This window comes from Heteronotia binoei, chromosome 4, assembly GCF_032191835.1.
Source record: "Heteronotia binoei isolate CCM8104 ecotype False Entrance Well chromosome 4, APGP_CSIRO_Hbin_v1, whole genome shotgun sequence".
Classification (NCBI taxonomy): Eukaryota; Metazoa; Chordata; class Lepidosauria; order Squamata; family Gekkonidae; genus Heteronotia; species Heteronotia binoei.
Genome location: NC_083226.1, coordinates 181,817,433 through 181,834,380, shown reverse-complemented (window position 1 = coordinate 181,834,380; position 16,948 = coordinate 181,817,433). Strand labels below are relative to the sequence as shown.

Genomic DNA, 16,948 nt, shown 5'->3' with positions numbered 1-16,948 from the left:
GAGGAGGAAGCCTGTTAGAATCATAGAAGAGTTGGAAGGGACCTCCAGGGTCATCTAGTCCAACCCCCTGCACCATGCAGGAAACTCACAAACACCTTTCCCTAAATTCACAGGATTTTCACTGCTGTCAGATGGCCATCTAGCCTCTGTTTCAAAACCTCCAAGGAAGGAGAGCCGACCGCCTCCCAAGGAGGAAGCCTGTTCCACTGGGGAACCGCTCTCACAGTCAGGAAGTTCTCCCTTATGTTTTTAAAGGGTTGGTTGCATTTCTGCTGATCATTAGCTGCCTTTGAGGGTTTGGTTAATAAGTTAAGCCCTCTGAAAAGGAAACTGCAGGCTGGGAGGTTCAGCCGGAGGAGCCATCAGATAACATCCAGACGTCAGGGGCTCTCCTCTCCACACCTTCTCCTCACAGGGAGGCAAGATGGAGGAGCCGTTGGAAGGAGCTCTCCTTTTCGCCCTGGACGACCTGCGCGGGGACAACTTCAAGCGCTTTAAGAACCAGCTGGCCTTCCTGAAGGTGGAGGGGAAGGCGCCCATCCCCTGGAGCCAGCTGCGGGAGGCTGACACCGTGGACACCGTGCAGCTGATGCTGGAGGTCTACGGCGAGGAAGGGGCCCGAGACGTGGCCGTGGAGGTCCTGAAGCTCGTCGGCCTGCGGGGTTCTGCCTCCAGGCTCCAGAAGTGGAAACAGAACGGTAAGAGATTTCCTCTCAGGAGCAGGGGTTGGATGGCCCAGCACCTAGCATAGGGTTGCCAACTCGAGGCTGGGAAATTCCTGGAGATATGGGGGTGGGGACTGGGGAGAACAGAGTTTGGGGAGGGACCTCCGTGGGATGTCAAGCCTCCCCTGCAGCTGTTTGTTTGAGGGAAACTGATAGCCGTATGGGGTTGCCAGCTCCAATTCGAGAAATATGTGTGGACTTTGGGGGCGGAGCCAGGTGCAAGGTTGTGGCGAGCATGATTAGACCCCAAAGGGAGTTCTGGCCATCACACTTAAAGGGACCGCACACTTTTTAAATGCCTTCTCTCCATTGGAAATAATGAAGGAGAGGGTCACATAAGAACATAAGAGAACATAAGAGAAGCCATGTTGGATCAGGCCAACGGCCCATCCAGTCCAACACTCTGTGTCACACAGTGGCAAAAAATTTTATATACACACATACACTGTGGCTAATAGCCACTGATGGACCTGTGCTCCATATTTTTATCTAAACCCCTCTTGAAGGTGGCTATACTTGTGGCCGCCACCACCTCCTGTGGCAGTGAATTCCACATGTTAATAAGAACAGTGAATTCCACATGTTAATAAGAAGTCACCTTCTTTGGGGGCTCATAGAATTGGACCCCCTGGTCCTATCTTTTTGAAACTTGGAGGGTGTTTTCAGGAGAGGCACCGGATGCTACGCTGAAAATGTGGTGCCTCTAGCTAAAAAAAAAAAACAGTCCCAGGGCCCCAGATACTCACATATCGATTCTCCATTATACCCTATGGGAATCAGTCTCCATAGGGAATAATGGAGTGCCCAGGAAACATTTCCTTCCCTTCCTATTTCCGATGACCCTGAAGCAGGGGGAAGGCCTCCAAACCGGGGGATCCCCTGCCCCCACCTGGGGATTGGCAACCCTACCTCAAAAGCAGATGGCCCAGCACCTAGCATAGGGTTGCCAACTCCAGGCTGGGAAATTCCTGGAGATATGAGGTTGGGGGAGGAACTGGGGAGAGCAGAGTTTGGGGATGGACCTCCGTGGGATGTCATGCCGTAAAGTTCACCCTCCTGTGCAGTTCTTTCTTCAAGGGAAACGGAGAACCATAGTCTGGAGATGAATTTTAATCCAGGGAGATCTCCAGGCCCCACCTGGGGATTGGCAACCCTACCTCAGCAATTCCAGGGCCCCCTGCTTGCCTTTGGGTTGCCAGCCTCCAGGTGGGACTTGGAGATCTCCAGGAATCGATCTCTTGATGACCAATCAGTCCCCCTGGAGATAGAGTGGGCTCTCTGACATTCTCCCCACTTCCCAGACTCCAGTCTCAAATCTCCTGGAATTCTGCACCCAGAGTTGGCAGCTGCTAGAGATGCCAGCCTCCAGGTGAGAGCCAGTTTGGTGTAGTGGTGAAGTGCGCGGACTCTTATCTGGGAGAACCAAGTTTGATTCCCCCACTCCTCCACTTGCACCTGCTGGAATGGCCTTGGGTCAGCCATAAGCTCTCGTAGGAGTTGTCCTTGAAAGGGCAGCTTCTGAGAGAGCTCTCTCAGACCCACTCACCTTACAGGGTGTCTGCTGTGGGGGTGGGGAGGTAAGGAGATTGTGAGTGGCTCTGGGACTCTGAGATTCAGAATGGTGGGCAGGATCGAAATCCAATATCCTCCTCCTTTTCCCCTGGAATTACGGCTCATTGCCAGACTAAGAACATAGGAACATAAGAGAAGCCATGTTGGATCAGGCCAATGGCCCATCCAGCCCAAAACTCTGTGTCACACAGTGGCAAAAAAATTTATACATACACACACACTGTGGCTAATAGCCACTGATGGACCTCTGCTCCATAGTTTTATCTAAACCCCTCTTGAAGCTGGCTATGCTTGTGGCCGCCACCACCTCCTGTGGCAGAGAATTCCACTTGTTAATCACCCTTTGCGTGAAGAAGTACCTCCTTTTATCTGTTTTAACCTGGCTGCTCAGCAATTTCATCGAATGCCCACGAGTTCTTGTATTGCGAGAAAGGGAGAAAAGTCCTTCTTTCTCTACTTTCTCCATCCCATGCATTATCTTGTAAACCTCTATCATGTCACCCCCGCAGTCGACGTTTCTCCAAGCTAAAGAGTCCCAAGCGTTTCAACCTTTCTTCATAGGGAAAGTGCTCCAGCCCTTTAATCATTCTAGTTGCCCTTTTCTGGACTTTCTCCAATGCTATAATATCCTTTTTGAGGTGCAGCGAGATCAGTTTTCCCTGGAGAAAATGGCTGCTTTGGAGGGGGGACTCTGTGGTTGCACTGAGGGCCCTGTCCTCTCCAGGCTCCACCCCCAAATCTCCAGGAGTTTCCCAAGTTGGATCTGGCAGCCCTATGCCCCCATCCTCCACCGGGGTCCCTAGGGGACTTGACAACCCTACAACTCCCCCATCTCAGCACCCCTCCAATATCCTCTCAGCCCCCAAACTGAGAGACTTAGCTAAGAAGACAGAAAGAGGATAGAGGATGACCTTGGCAGGCTGGAAAACTGGGCTAAAATCAATAAAATGAATCTTAACAGGGATAAATGTCAAGTTCTGCATTTTGGTAGGAAAAATCCAATGCATGGTTATAGGATGGGGGAGACTTGTCTTAGCAGTAGTATGTGCGAAAAGGATCTAAGGGTCTTAGTGGGCCATACGCTGAACATGAGTCAACAGTGTGATGCGGTGGCTAAAAAGGCAAATGCAATTCTGGCTGTATCAACAGATGTATAGTATCCAGATCATGTGGTGTGATGGTATCGCTTTACTCTTCTCTGGGAAGACCTCACCTGGAGTATTGTGTTCAGTTTTGGGCACCACATTTTAAGAAGGATATAGACAGGCCGGAATGGATCCACAGGAGGGCGACAAAGATGGTGAAGGGTCTGGAGACCAAGTCCTATGAGGAAAGGTTGAAGGAGCTGGGGATGCTTAGCCTGGAGAGGAGGCGGCTGAGAGGTGATAGGATCACCATCTTCAAGGACTTGCGTGGTGAAGAGGGACGTCGCTCCGCGGTAAGCTCTGTGGGAAAACGCCCCCTGTGAGGCGGGTGGGGCTGAGAGAGCTCTTGACAGCAGCTGCCTTTTCAAGGACAATTCTGCAAGAGCCATGGTTGATGCAAGACCATTCCGGCAGCTGCAAGTGGAGGAGTGGGGAATCAAACCCAGTTCTCCCAGATAAGAGTCCGCACGCTTAGCCACTACACCAAACTGGCCCCACCCACCTCCCAGGGTGTCTGTTGTGGGGGGAGGAAGGTACAGGAGATTGTAAGCCGCTCTGAGACTCAGATTCAGAGAAAAAAGCGGAGTATAAATCTACAGTTGTCGTCTTCTAATATGCAAAGTTTGCTACTTAAGTGCAGGACGATTTTGGAATGGTGCCCGACTCCCCCCTTCTGTGTGATTCCACTAGATTGCAGGAAGAAATACCAACAGCACATCCAGAAGACGTTTCGGAGCAGGTGGGAACAGCCCATCCATCCAGGCACAACGGTGAGTCTCCAACAAAGCTACACAGACTTGCTTCTAACCAGAACCTCCCGTCTGCAGGAGAGAGCTCGTGAACTGGTGGCCACGGAATGGAAACACTGGGAGATGGAGGCCCACCCAGGAGACAACCTCAAGGTCAGTCTGGAGACTCTGTTTGATTTGGACCCCCAGGGCCAAAGTTCCCGGACCACCGTGTTGCTGGGGCCTGTTGGAGTGGGGAAAACCACGGCCATGTGGAAGGTCCTGCTGGACTGGGCATCCGGCAAGCTTTGGCCGCAAAGATTTGACTATGTCTTCTACATCCCTGGGGGAGCTGTGGACTGCAACAGCGAGCCCATGAGTGTAGCTGAGCTGGTACTTGGTGGCTGTCCTCCAGGAACGCTTCAAGTAGAGGACATCTTTGCCAACCAAGACCGCATCTTGGTCATTGTGGATGGTTTCGATGAGCTGACGCGCTGTGGTCGCCCGAGCGAGATGCTGAGCGGTGACCTACGCATAAAGCAAGCCCCTGAGAACTTGGTGATGGCCCTGCTTGGGAAGAAGCTCCTCGCCAAAAGCCACCTCCTCGTGACCTCAAAGCCCACGGCTCTCGGCTCCCTCCAGCTGAGCCTAAAATCACCGCAGTTTTTGGAGGTTCTGGGGTTCCACCCGGCTCAGAGAGAAGAGTATTTCCAACGCTTCTTTGGGGACCAAGAAGAAGCCACCCGAGCCTTCGAAACCATACGGAGAAACGAAACCCTTTTCAGCCTGTGCTTCCTTCCTGTGGTCTGTTGGATTATCTGCTCCGCCGTCAGACAGGAACCACAAAGTGATCTTCTCCAGGAGATCCCAGAGACAGCAACGCTTACTGAAATTCACCTGATGCTCCTCTTCCATGTCCTCAAGGGTCGCTCCGGGCCGAGCAACCTGGATGCTCTATGCTCCCTGGCTAGAGAGGGCTTGCTCCGAAAGACAGTGGTCTTGGATGAAGAAATCCTGAAGGCGCACGGCCTCAGCTGTCCAGACCTTGAAGCCCTTTCTGCTAGCGGCTGTGTTCTCCGCCAAGACGTCTTAAGAGCGGCCACCTACCAGTTCACCTGTTTAAGTTTCCAGGAGTTCTTTGCAGCCTTGTTCTTCCTTCTGGAGAAAGATGGTAGCTCTGTGTCCTCTCTGACGGACCTGAATAAAGTTCTGGGGAGCCAGAAGGAATGCAGCAGGGACCGCTTCCTGCTGGTGCGCTTCCTCTTTGGCCTCTCCAACACAAGGAGGCTGAGTGCCCTGCAGAAAATGTGGCGCTGCCAGACCTCCAGAAGGGGACTCTTGCAGGAATTGTTGAGGTGGGTGGAAGAAGACGCCAAGCGCCATTCTTTCAGGAAACCGGAGCACCTGCTGGAGTTGTGCCGTTGCGTCTATGAGGTGAAGGACGTTGAGTTTGCCAAGAGCGTGATGGGACATGTTCCCAGCCTAGATCTTCGAGATCAGCTCTCCACCAAGCTGGACTTTGCAGCATTTTCCTTTTGCCTGTCAGCTTCGGAGGCGTCCCACTCGCTTCGGCTCTCTGGCTATGCGTTGGGGCCTGCAGGACTACAGCAGCTCTTACCTGGACTGAAGATGTCTTCAGACATCCAGTAAGTATGTTGGGGAGATTCAGGGCAACTTCTCAGGGACCCCAGGGACTGAATGCACAGTTTAATATTACCGAATATCCAGAATAGGAGCTTATCTTTTCTTCTTCAGCCTACTGCCAAAATAGATATGTAAAATTTCCAAAAATCTTTTTTTTTTTCTTTCTTTCTTTCTTTCTTTCTTTCTTTCTTTCTTTCTTTCTTTCTTTCTTTCTTTCTTTCTTTCTTTCTTTCTTTCTTTCTTTCTTTCTTTCTCTCTTTCTCTCTTTCTCTCTCTCTTTCTCTTTCTCTCTTTCTTTCTCTCTGGAGAGCCAGTTTGGTGTAGTGATTAAGTGTGTGGACTCTTATCTGGGAGAACCGGGTTTGATTCCCCACTCCTTCACTTGCAGCTGCTGGAATGGCCTTGGGTCAGCCATAGCCCTGGCAGAGGTTGTCCTTGAAAGGGCAGCTGCTGTGAGAGCCCTCTCAGCCCTACCCACCTCACAGGGTGTCTGTTGTGGGGGAGGAAGGGAAAGAAGATTGTGAGCTGCTCTGAGACTCTTCGGAGTAGAGGGCGGGATATAAATCCAATATCATCTTCTTCTCCAGCCCCACCCACCTCACAGTGTGTCTGTTGTGGGGGAGGAAGGGAAAGGAGATGGTGAGCCACTCTGAGACTCTTCGGAGTGGAGGGCGGGATATGAATCCAATATCTTCTTCATCATCTTCTTCTTTCTCTCTTCCTTCCTTCCTGTCAGCCCTTTGGGTTCCCGCTGAGGAGAAAGGCAGGGCGCAAAGGAAATTCAGTCAGTCAATACTTTTATATTGCCCCTGAACTCTTTCTGCTTTCCAGGCTGAACGGCTGTGGACTGTCGACTGCTGCGTGTGAAACTCTCGCCTCAGTGGTGGAGACCAACCCGGGCCTGACCACTCTGGACCTGGGTGGGAATCCACTGCATGATTTGGGCATGGTCTGCTTGTGTCGCAGACTGATCAGCTCCAGGCATCAGCTCCAGAGTCTCCGGTAAGCGGCTGGCCACTTTGGTAAGAGACAAGGCTTGTGGCCTCTTAAGAACATAAGAGAAGCCATGTTGGATCAGGCCAATGGCCCCTCCAGTCCAACACTCTGTGTCACATAAGAACATAAGAGAAGCCCTGTTGGATCAGGCCAATGGCCCATCCAGTCCAACACTCTGTGTCACATAACAACATAAGAGAAGCCCTGTTGGATCAGGCCAGTGGCCCCTCCAGTCCAACACTCTGTGTCACATAACAACATAAGAGAAGCCCTGTTGGATCAGGCCAGTGGCCCATCCAGTCCAACACTCTGTGTCACATAAGAACATAAGAGAAGCCCTGTTGGATCAGGCCAATGGCCCCTCCAGTCCAACACTCTGTGTCACATAACAACATAAGAGAAGCCCTGTTGGATCAGGCCAGTGGTCCATCCAGTCCGACACTCTGTGTCACATAAGAACATAAGAGAAGCCCTGTTGGATCAGGCCAATGGCCCCTCCAGTCCAACACTCTGTGTCACATAAGAACATAAGAGAAGCCCTGTTGGATCAGGCCAGTGGCCCCTCCAGTCCAACACTCTGTGTCACATAAGAACATAAGAGAAGCCCTGTTGGATCAGGCCAGTGGCCCCTCCAGTCCAACACTCTGTGTCACATAAGAACATAAGAGAAGCCCTGTTGGATCAGGCCAATGGCCCCTCCAGTCCAACACTCTGTGTCACATAAGAACAGAATGACCTGAGTTTGATCCTGGTGGAAGCTGGGTTCAGGTAGCTGGCTCAAGGTTGACTCAGCCTCCCATCCTTCCAAGGTCAGTAAAATGAGGACCCAGCTTGCTGGGGGGAAAGTGTAGATGATTGGGGAAGGCAGTGGCAAACCACTCCCGTAAAAAGTCTGCCATCCATCTTTCTTCAGTTCGGAGGCTTCTTTATCACTGGAACCCAATCTTTACAATACATTCACAGGAGACCAACAAGGTTCGGAACATGTCTGTTAGATTTCCATGATGAAACGTCTTGATATCTAGAACAGACATCTTTGGAAGGGCTTCTTTGAGTTCCACAAACTAAATACTGGAATATTTTTGCTCCTTGGGAAGACTGTTTTTGAACTGTCTTCTGTGAATGTTTTTTTTTTTTTTTTTGCTACGTGCTCTTGTCTGTTTGAAGTTCTACATGCAAGCTTGGTCAGAACACCACTGACCTTTACATTATACTGTTTTGTTGTTTAAAATTTATGGTGTCTCTTAGCAGTTTTTTTAATTTACACAGCTGTACGCCAAGATACTACAGTTTTGGTAGCTGCCAGGATTTGGCAAGATCCGGTCGGCCTCAGCCGGCCTAGCGGTTCCCGGTTCCCTCCCTCTGGTCAGCAACTTGCTCCCAAAGGCCAAAGCACCTGTCCTTACCTGTCCCCCCCACCCTTCCCCCCCCCCCGCCGCATCTGCTCTCCTGCAGGCTGAATTCTTGCAATCTCACAGCTGCAGCTTGCGAGTCCCTTTCGCAGTTCCTGGCATCCAACCAGTGCCTAAGAGAGCTGGACCTGGAAGAGAATCACCTGGGAGATCGGGGAGTCCAGCAGCTGTGTGAAGGGCTGAAGCATCCGCAATCCAGGCTGCAAAAACTCACGTATGTGGCTTGCTCGTGCCCGGCTTCTGGGGGCTGGAGGGAGGGTTAAACACAGCAGGCTTGATTTCATAGGCCCCCTGATTGCCTGAGCACATGAAGCAGGTCACTCTCCCCTGAAGCATGCTGGACAGAGTTGGGCGGGTGGGTGGGCAGATTCTGAAAGTCGGATGGGTAGGTGGGCAGCCAGCCCCACCCCCTGCTCCCAGCAGCCCTTAGTCCCGCCATAAAGAGCCGGGGGGCTCCATGTGCTGCCTTGCTGCCCACCGTCATGAGCCTGAACGGGGTGGATGGGAGGAGAGGCCCGTAGATGGCACAGGCTGCAAGGGCAGCTAGAGTCCTTTTGGGGTGGAGAGGGAGGAGGGCGGTCGGGACATGTCTCCCCCAGCCAGCGTGTGCGTTCCCTGCTGCTCCCGGTTGGGGAAGGGCCCAGGAGAGCAGGGAAATGGGGAGGGAGCGCAGAGAGACAAATCAGCCTTCTTTGGAACTTCGGAATTGGAAGCTGATCGCTGCAGGCTGAGCTCCGGGAAAGGCAGAAGGGGGATCGAGGCTCCCATGCAATTTAAATCACACTGGAGGGGGGAGGGGGAGGGGTGACCCTCCCTCTCCAGCTTCTTGCTCTCACCCCCATGGCCCTCCCCCGTGACCCCCTCCCTCTCTGACTCTGAGCTGGGTAGACCCCAGAAAGCACCTGGCAGTGCTCTCAAACACCACCGTCAAGATGAGATGCCGCCCCCTCAGCTGTGCCCTCATGCAGGCACCCCCATCGTGGTGCCCTTGGGAGCCAAGTTCTCCCAGAGCTGCTCTGCTCAAGAGCAGTTTCTGACAGAGCTCTCTCAGCCCCAGCTGCCTCACAGAGTGTCTGTTGTGGGGAAGGGAAGGAAAAGGAGATTCTAAGCCCCTCTGAGACTACTTCAGGTAATGAAGGGCAGGGTATAAATCCAAGTTCTTCTTCTTCTTCAACTCACAGCTTACTGACGGTGACCCTAGAGGGTTTTAAAGACGGGAGACCAACAGAGGTGGTTTGCTGTGGTGTGCCGCTGTGAAGCAGCCCTCGACTTCCTCAGTGGTCTCCCATTTAAGGACTAAACAGAGATGACCCCGCTTGGCTTCTGAGATCTTTCAAGAACTGGCTAGACTGGGCCATCCAGTCAGGGAGAGTTTCAATACCAGTTTGGTGTAGAAGACGACGACAGCAGATTATACCCCACCCTTCCCTCTGAATCAGAGACTCACAATCTCCATTCCCTTCCTCCCCCAAAACAGATACCCTGTGAGGTAGATGAAGATATTGGATTTATATCCCACCCTCCACTCAAAAGTCTCAGAGCGGCTCACAATCTCCTTTCCCTTCTTCCCCCACAACAGACACCCTGTGAGGTAGATGAAGATATTGGATTTATATCCCGCCCTCCACTCCGAAGAGTCTCAGAGCGGCTCACAATCTCCTTTCCCTTCCTCCCCCACAACAGACACCCTGTGAGATAGATGAAGATATTGGATTTATATCCCACTCTCCACTCTGAAGAGTCTCAGAGCGGCTCACAATCTCCTTTCCCTTCCTCCCCCACAACAGTCACCCTGTGAGATAGATGAAGACATTGGATTTATATCCCGCCCTCCACTCCGAAGAGTCTCAGAGCGGCTCACAATCTCCTTTCCCTTCCTCCCCCACAACAGACACCCTGTGAGGTAGAAGAAGATATTGGATTTATATCCCGCCCTCCACTCCGAAGAGTCTCAGAGCGGCTCACAGTCTCCTTTCCCTTCCTCCCCCACAATAGACACCCTGTGAGATAGATGAAGATATTGGATTTATATCCCGCCCTCCACTCCGAAGAGTCTCAGAGCGGCTCCCAATCTCCTTTCCCTTCCTCCCCCACAACAGACACCCTGTGAGATAGATGAAGATATTGGATTTATATCCCGCCCTCCACTCTGAAGAGTCTCAGAGCGGCTCACAATCTCCTTTCCCTTCCTCCCCCACAACAGACACCTTGTGAGGTAGATGAAGATATTGGATTTATATCCCGGCCTCCACTCCGAAGAGTCTCAGAGCGGCTCACAATCTCCTTTCCCTTCCTCCCCCACAACAGACACCCTGTGAGGTGGGTGGGGCTGAGAGGGCTCTCACAGCAGCTGCCCTTTCAAGGACAACCTCTGCCAGAGCTATGGCTGACCCAAGGCCATTCCAGCAGGTGCAGGTGGAGGAGTGGGGAATCAAACTCAGTTCTCCCAGATAAGAGTCCGCACACTTAACCACTACAACAAACTGGCTCTCTGTAGTGGTTAAGTGTGTAGACTCTTATGATAGCTCATAACCTGCCACAAAGTTTGTTGGTCCTGGATTCTTGCTCATTTCTACCGCTACAGGCGGACTAACTCGGTGACTCATCCTGATCGATCTCTTTGGCAGGCTACATTCTTGTGGGCTCACGGCTGCCGTATGCAAGGACTTGGCTTCTGTCCTGGAGACCAGTGAGACCCTGATGGAGTTGGGCTTGGGAGAGAACCAGCTGGGAGATGAAGGCATCAGGCAGCTGAGCGTGGTGCTGAAAAGGCCGAGCTGCAGGCTCCAGAGACTGGCGTGAGTATCCGGATTGGTGGTGTCCTTTGTGGTATATAGTAATATGGCCACATTTTGTATGTATAAAGGACTCTGCCACTGTATTTCCCTCTTCCCAGTTTTTTTAGGAAGGCATGTCATAAGAACATAAGAGAAGCCCTGTTGGATCAGGCCAGTGGCCCATCCAGTCCAACACTGTGTCACATAAGAACGTAAGAGAAGCCCTGTTGGATCAGGCCAGTGGCCCCTTCAGTCCAACACTCTGAGTCACATAAGAACATAAGAGAAGCCCTGTTGGATCAGGCCAATGGCCCCTTCAGTCCAACACTCTGAGTCACATAAGAACATAAGAGAAGCCCTGTTGGATCAGGCCAGTGGCCCATCCACACTCTGAGTCACATAAGAACGTAAGAGAAGCCCTGTTGGATCAGGCAAGTGGCCCATCCAGTCCAACACTCTGTGTCACATAAGAACATAAGAGAAGCCCTGTTGGATCAGGCCAATGGCCCCTTCAGTCCAACACTCTGAGTCACATAAGAACATAAGAGAAGCCCTGTTGGATCAGGCCAGTGGCCCATCCAGTCCAATACTCTGTGTCACATAAGAACATAAGAGAAGCCCTGTTGGATCAGGCCAATGGCCCCTTCAGTCCAACACTCTGAGTCACATAAGAACATAAGAGAAGCCCTGTTGGATCAGGCCAGTGGCCCATCCAGTCCAATACTTTGTGTCACATAAGAACATAAGAGAAGCCCTGTTGGATCAGGCCAGTGGCCCATCCAGTCCAACACTCTGAGTCCCATAAGAACATAAGAGAATCCCTGTTGGATCAGGCCAGTGGCCCATCCAGTCCAACACTGTGTCACATAAGAACGTAAGAGAAGCCCTGTTGGATCAGGCCAGTGGCCCATCCAGTCCAACACTGTGTCACATAAGAACGTAAGAGAAGCCGTGTTGGATCAGGCCAATGGCCCCTCCAGTCTAACACTCTGTGTCACATAAGAACGTAAGAGAAGCCCTGTTGGATCAGGCCAGTGGCCCATCCAGTCCAACACTGTGTCACATAAGAACGTAAGAGAAGCCCTGTTGGATCAGGTCAAGGGCCCACCCAGTCCAACACTTTGTGTCACATAAGAACTGTGGAGAAACGCCATTTTAATCCATGTTGGTGCTTCATTGGGAGGGATTGCTAAACTGCCAAGCAGGCTTGGGCCTAGCCTTCCCCTCCTTTCCCCCCCCCTCCCTTCCAGAGCCAAACCAACAACTCTAGGGGGAAAGTCTCCTAGAGAGGCAGGAAGTTCTTTTGTTCTCTGCATGTGAGTTAGGAGGAAGAGTTTTTGAGTTCTCAGCTGCAGCTCGAAGGAAGAGGTTGCCAGTGTGGGAGCTCCTGCCTGTGCATGCGGCCTATTCAAAAGAGAATGAGGCCTCCAGGCAGTAAGACAAAGTAAGTCATCCAAAAGGGCAGGGCATGTTTAGATCAGGGACAGCAGGACGCGTTTAAAACCACATTTTGTTTATCATGCTGTTTGCTGTACGGGTGCTGTGCTGTACTAACTTTTTAAAGGCAACTGTTTTTGTTTTGTTTTTCTTTCCCTTTCTTTTTCTCTTTTAAATAAATATTTTTTTCTTTGCTGTTTTAAATGCTGGCAGTTCATCTCTGTACCACATAGATCCCCAAACCGCTTAGACCACGCTGTGTTGAGAAGGGGGCCCCAGGGAAGGGGGAAGGCATGCAGTTGGATAAGGTGCCAATCCTCCAGGGGTTCCCCAAAGAAGTGCTGAGGTCTCTGTGATACCCAAGTACAGGGTGGCAGAGGACCTTGAGGCCGGGCCTCATAGCTGGAGAGGGGGATTGGGAGTCCTGTTCCTCTCAATCTGAACCCCTAGACTGAGCAGGTGGTGGCAGCGAGCCCAAGGGGCAGGAGGAGAAATAGCTCCCTCCAGGAGTTGGCGACTCAATAGGGAGCTGACGGGACCGGGTCTGAAGGCAGAATCGGGCCGGTTCCGCCACAAGAACATAAGAGAAGCCCTGTTGGATCAGGCCAATAGCCCCTTCAGTCCAACACTCTGAGTCACATAAGAACATAAGAGAAGCCCTGTTGGATCAGGCCAATGGCCCATCCAGTCCAACACTCTGTGTCACATAAGAACATAAGAAAAGCCCTGTTGGATCAGGCCAATGGCCCATCCAGTCCAACACTCTGTGTCACATAAGAACATAAGAGAAGGCATGTTGGATCAGGGCAATGGCCCATCCAGTCCAACACTCTGTGTCACATAAGAACATAAGAAAAGCCATGTTGGATCAAGCCAATGGCCCATCCAGTCCAACACTCTGTGTCACATAAGAACATAAGAAAAGCCATGTTGGATCAGGCCAATGGCCCATCCAGTCCAACACTCTGTGTCACATAAGAACATAAGAGAAGCCCTGTTGGATCAGGCCAGTGGCCCATCCAGTCCAACACTCTGTGTCACATAAGAACATCAGAGAAGCCCCTTTGGATCAGGCCAAAGGCCCATCCAGTCCAACACTCTGTGTCACATAAGAACATAAGAGAAGCCCTGTTGGATCAGGCCAATGGCCCATCCAGTCCAACACTCTGTGTCACATAAGAACATAATAGAAGCTCTTTTGGATCAGGCCAATGGCCCATCCAGTCCAACACTCTGTGTCACATAAGAACATAAGAGAAGCCCTGTTGGATCAGGCCAATGGCCCCTGCAGTCCAACACTCTGTGTCACATAAGAACATCAGAGAAGCCCCTTTGGATCAGGCCAAAGGCCCATCCAGTCCAACACTCTGTGTCACATAAGAACATAAGAGAAGCCCCTTTGGATCAGGCCAAAGGCCCATCCAGTCCAACACTCTGTGTCACATAAGAACATCAGAGAAGCCCCTTTGGATCAGGCCAATGGCCCATCCGGTCCAACACTCTGGGTCACCTAAGAGAAGCCCTGTTGGATCAGGCCAGTGGCCCATCCAGTCGAACACTCTGGGTCACCTAAGAGAAGCCCTCTTGGATCAAGCCAATGGTCCATCCAGTTCAACATTCTGTGTCACACAGTGGCCAAAAAAGAACAAATGCCATCAAGAGGTCTGTCAGTGGGGTGAGGACACTAGATCTCTCCCACTCCCCAACACCAAGAATACAGAGCATCACTGCCCCAGACAGAGAGTTCCAATGATAAGCTGTGGCTAATAGCCACTGATGGACCTCTGCTCCATATTTTTATCTAACTCCCTCTTGAAGGTGGCTGTGCTTGTAGCTGCCACCACCTCCTGTGGCAGTGAATTCCACATGTTAATCACCCTTTGGGTGAAGAAGGACTTCCTTCTATCCGTTTTAACCTGACTGCTCAGCAATTTCATCGAATGCCCACGAGTTCTTGTATTGTGAGAAAGGGAGAAAAGTACTTCTTTCTCTACTTTCTCCATCCCATGCATTATCTTGTAAACCTCTATCATGTCACCCCGCAGTCGACGTTTCTCCAAGCTAAAGAGCCCCAAGCGTTTTAACCTTTGATGTCCCTGGAGGGAAACCCAAAATTTGGGCATTGCGTGCAGATTCTTGAGAGCCAACACGATGCAGCTGTTAAGAGTGTTAAGGTTAGGACTTCGGAGAAGTTTATAAAATTACACATGGGGTGGAGAGATTTGCCAAAGCAACCTTTTTCTCCCTCTCCCCAAATACTAGAACTCGAGGGCATCCAGTTTGGTGTAGTGGTTATGTGTTCAGACTCTTATCTGGGAGAACTGGGTTTGATTCCCCACTCCTCCCCTTGCACCTGCTGGAATGGCCTTGGGTCAGCCATAGCTCTGGCAGAGGTTGTCCTTGAAAGGGCAGCTGCTGTGAGAGCCCTCTCCAGCCCCACCCACCTCACAGGGTGTCTGTTGTGGGGGAGGAAGGGAAAGGAGATTGTGAGCCACTCTGAAACTGTTGAGTGGAGGGCGGAATATAAATCCAATGTCGTCTTCTTCTTCTCCATCCAGTGAAGCTGATGGGTGGTAGGTTCAGGATGGACAAAAGGAAACATTTCTTGACATAGCAAGGGATTAAAATGTGGAATTCGCTGCTAGAGGATGTCGTGACGGCCACAGGAACAAACAGCTGTAAAAGGGGGTTAGATAGATTCTTGGAGGAGAAGTCTATCAGTGGCTATAAGCCATGGGGACTATGGGGAACCTGCATATTCAGAGGCACTAAACTCCTGTATCTCAGAGCCAGGAGGCAACCTGAGGGGAAGGCCTTGGCTTCTATGCCCTGTTGTTGTCCCTCCAGAGGAACTGGTTGGCCTCTGTGTGAGACAGGAGGCTGGACTAGATGGACCCTCCCTGGTCTGATCCAGCAGGGCTCTTCTGAAGTTCTTCTCAGGGGAAGGCCTTAGTCTCTATGCCCTGTTGTTGGCCCTCCAGAGGAAGTGACTGGCCACTGTGTGAGAAAGGAGGCTGGATTAGATGTACCCTCCCTGGTCTGACCCAACAGGGCTCTTCTGATGTTCTTCTCAGGGGAAGGCCTTGGCCTCTCTGCCTTGTTGTTGGCACTCTAGAAGAACTGGTTGGCCTCTGTGTGAGGCAGGAGGCTGGACTAGATGGACCCTCCCTGGTCTGATCCAGCAGGGCTCTTCTGAAGTTCTTCTCAGGGGAAGGCCTTAGTCTCTATGCCCTGTTGTTGGCCCTCCAGAGGAAGTGACTGGCCACTGTGTGAGAAAGGAGGCTGGATTAGATGGACCCTCCCTGGTCTGACCCAACAGGGCTCTTCTGATGTTCTCCTCAGGGGAAGGCCTCGGCCTCTCTGCCCTTTTGTTGGCCCTTCAGAGGAACTGGCTGGCCGCTGTGTGAGACAGGATAAACAGAGGAAATAGTTCATTGGACTCATTGGGGTCTTCCAGTCTTGGGAAATTAGCAATTCTCCTTAGCTACCAATTTGTGCCTTGGAGATTTCCCCCTGAAGGTCTTGCCCAACAGATGACTTGGTGTACTTCTTGGTGGAACTCTCAGTGGCACAAGTAGCAACCCGCCGCTGCCCCTTCTTGGCATTCACAAGTTGTTGACCGTCTCCTTCCTGCTTCTGGCGATTCTCTTCTTCCTCTTTCCAGGCTGACAATGAGTTTTTTCAGTCGAATCACCAAGAAGAAGCTGCAGGCGGCTTGCGCCGCACACCCTCACCTCCTCCTGGTCTCCTACTACCCACCTGGTTTCCCAGCTTTCCCAGGAGAAGACGGATAATCTAAATTCACAAGTAATACTGATCACTGGATGGCTTGCAGAGGAGGAGCCAGGCCCATAACCATGGAGGGGGACTTGTGGGGGCACTGTCTCCTGACTTCCAAATGGGCTTCTGATTTCCTTCCTTCCTTCCTTCCTTCCTTCCTTCCTTCCTTCCTTCCTTCCTTCCTTCCTTCCTTCCTTCCTTCCTTCCTTCCTTCCTCCCTCCCTCCCTCCCTTCCCTCCCTTCCCTCCCTCCCTTCCCTCCCTTCCTTCCTCCCTTCCTTCCTTCCTTTCTTCCTTTCTTCCTTCCCTCCCTCCCTCCCTCCCTCCCTCCTCCCTCCCTCCCTCCCTCCCTCCCTCCCTCCCTTCCTTCCTCCCTCCCTTCCTTCCTCCCTCCCTTCCTTCCTTCCTTCCTTCCTTCCCTCCCTCCCTCCTCCCTCCCCTCCCTCCCTCCCCTCCCTCCCTTCCTTCCTTCCTTCCTTCCTTCCTTCCTTCCTTCCTTCCTCCCTCCCTTCCCTCCCTTCCTTCCTTCCTTCCTTTCTTCCTTTCTTCCCTCCCTCCTCCCTCCCTCCCTCCCTCCCTCCCTTCCTTCCTTCCTTCCTTCCTTCCTCCCTTCCCTCCCTCCCTTCCTTCCTTCCTTCCTTCCTTCCTTCCTTCCTTCCTTCCTTCCTTCCTTCCTCCCTCCCTCCCTCCCTCCCTCCCCTCCCTCCCTCCCTCCTCCCTCCCTTCCTTCCTT

The 16,948-nt window shown here is 51.9% G+C and overlaps 1 protein-coding gene across 1 annotated transcript; it reads left to right on the top strand.

Moving 5' to 3' along the window:
- The first annotated feature begins 424 nt into the window (after nucleotides 1-424).
- Nucleotides 425-16,230, top strand: LOC132570182 (NACHT, LRR and PYD domains-containing protein 3-like). Its single transcript, XM_060236615.1, has 6 exons — nucleotides 425-698; nucleotides 4,133-5,816; nucleotides 6,646-6,816; nucleotides 8,266-8,436; nucleotides 10,850-11,020; nucleotides 16,101-16,230. The coding sequence occupies exons 1-6, from the start codon at nucleotides 425-427 to the stop codon at nucleotides 16,228-16,230; spliced, it is 2,601 nt and encodes an 866-aa protein (XP_060092598.1).
- The last annotated feature ends 718 nt before the right edge of the window (nucleotides 16,231-16,948 follow it).

What these genes read in the sequence shown, in the direction of transcription:
- LOC132570182 (XM_060236615.1), top strand. Translation starts at nt 425, where the DNA reads ATGGAGGAGCCGTTGGAAGGAGCTCTCCTTTTCGCCCTGGACGACCTG. An exon ending in TCCAGGCTGCAAAAACTCAC is followed by an intron (nt 8,437 to 10,849) that starts GTATGTGGCTTG and finishes TCTCTTTGGCAG; the next exon opens with GCTACATTCTTGTGGGCTCA. An exon ending in TGCAGGCTCCAGAGACTGGC is followed by an intron (nt 11,021 to 16,100) that starts GTGAGTATCCGG and finishes TCCTCTTTCCAG; the next exon opens with GCTGACAATGAGTTTTTTCA.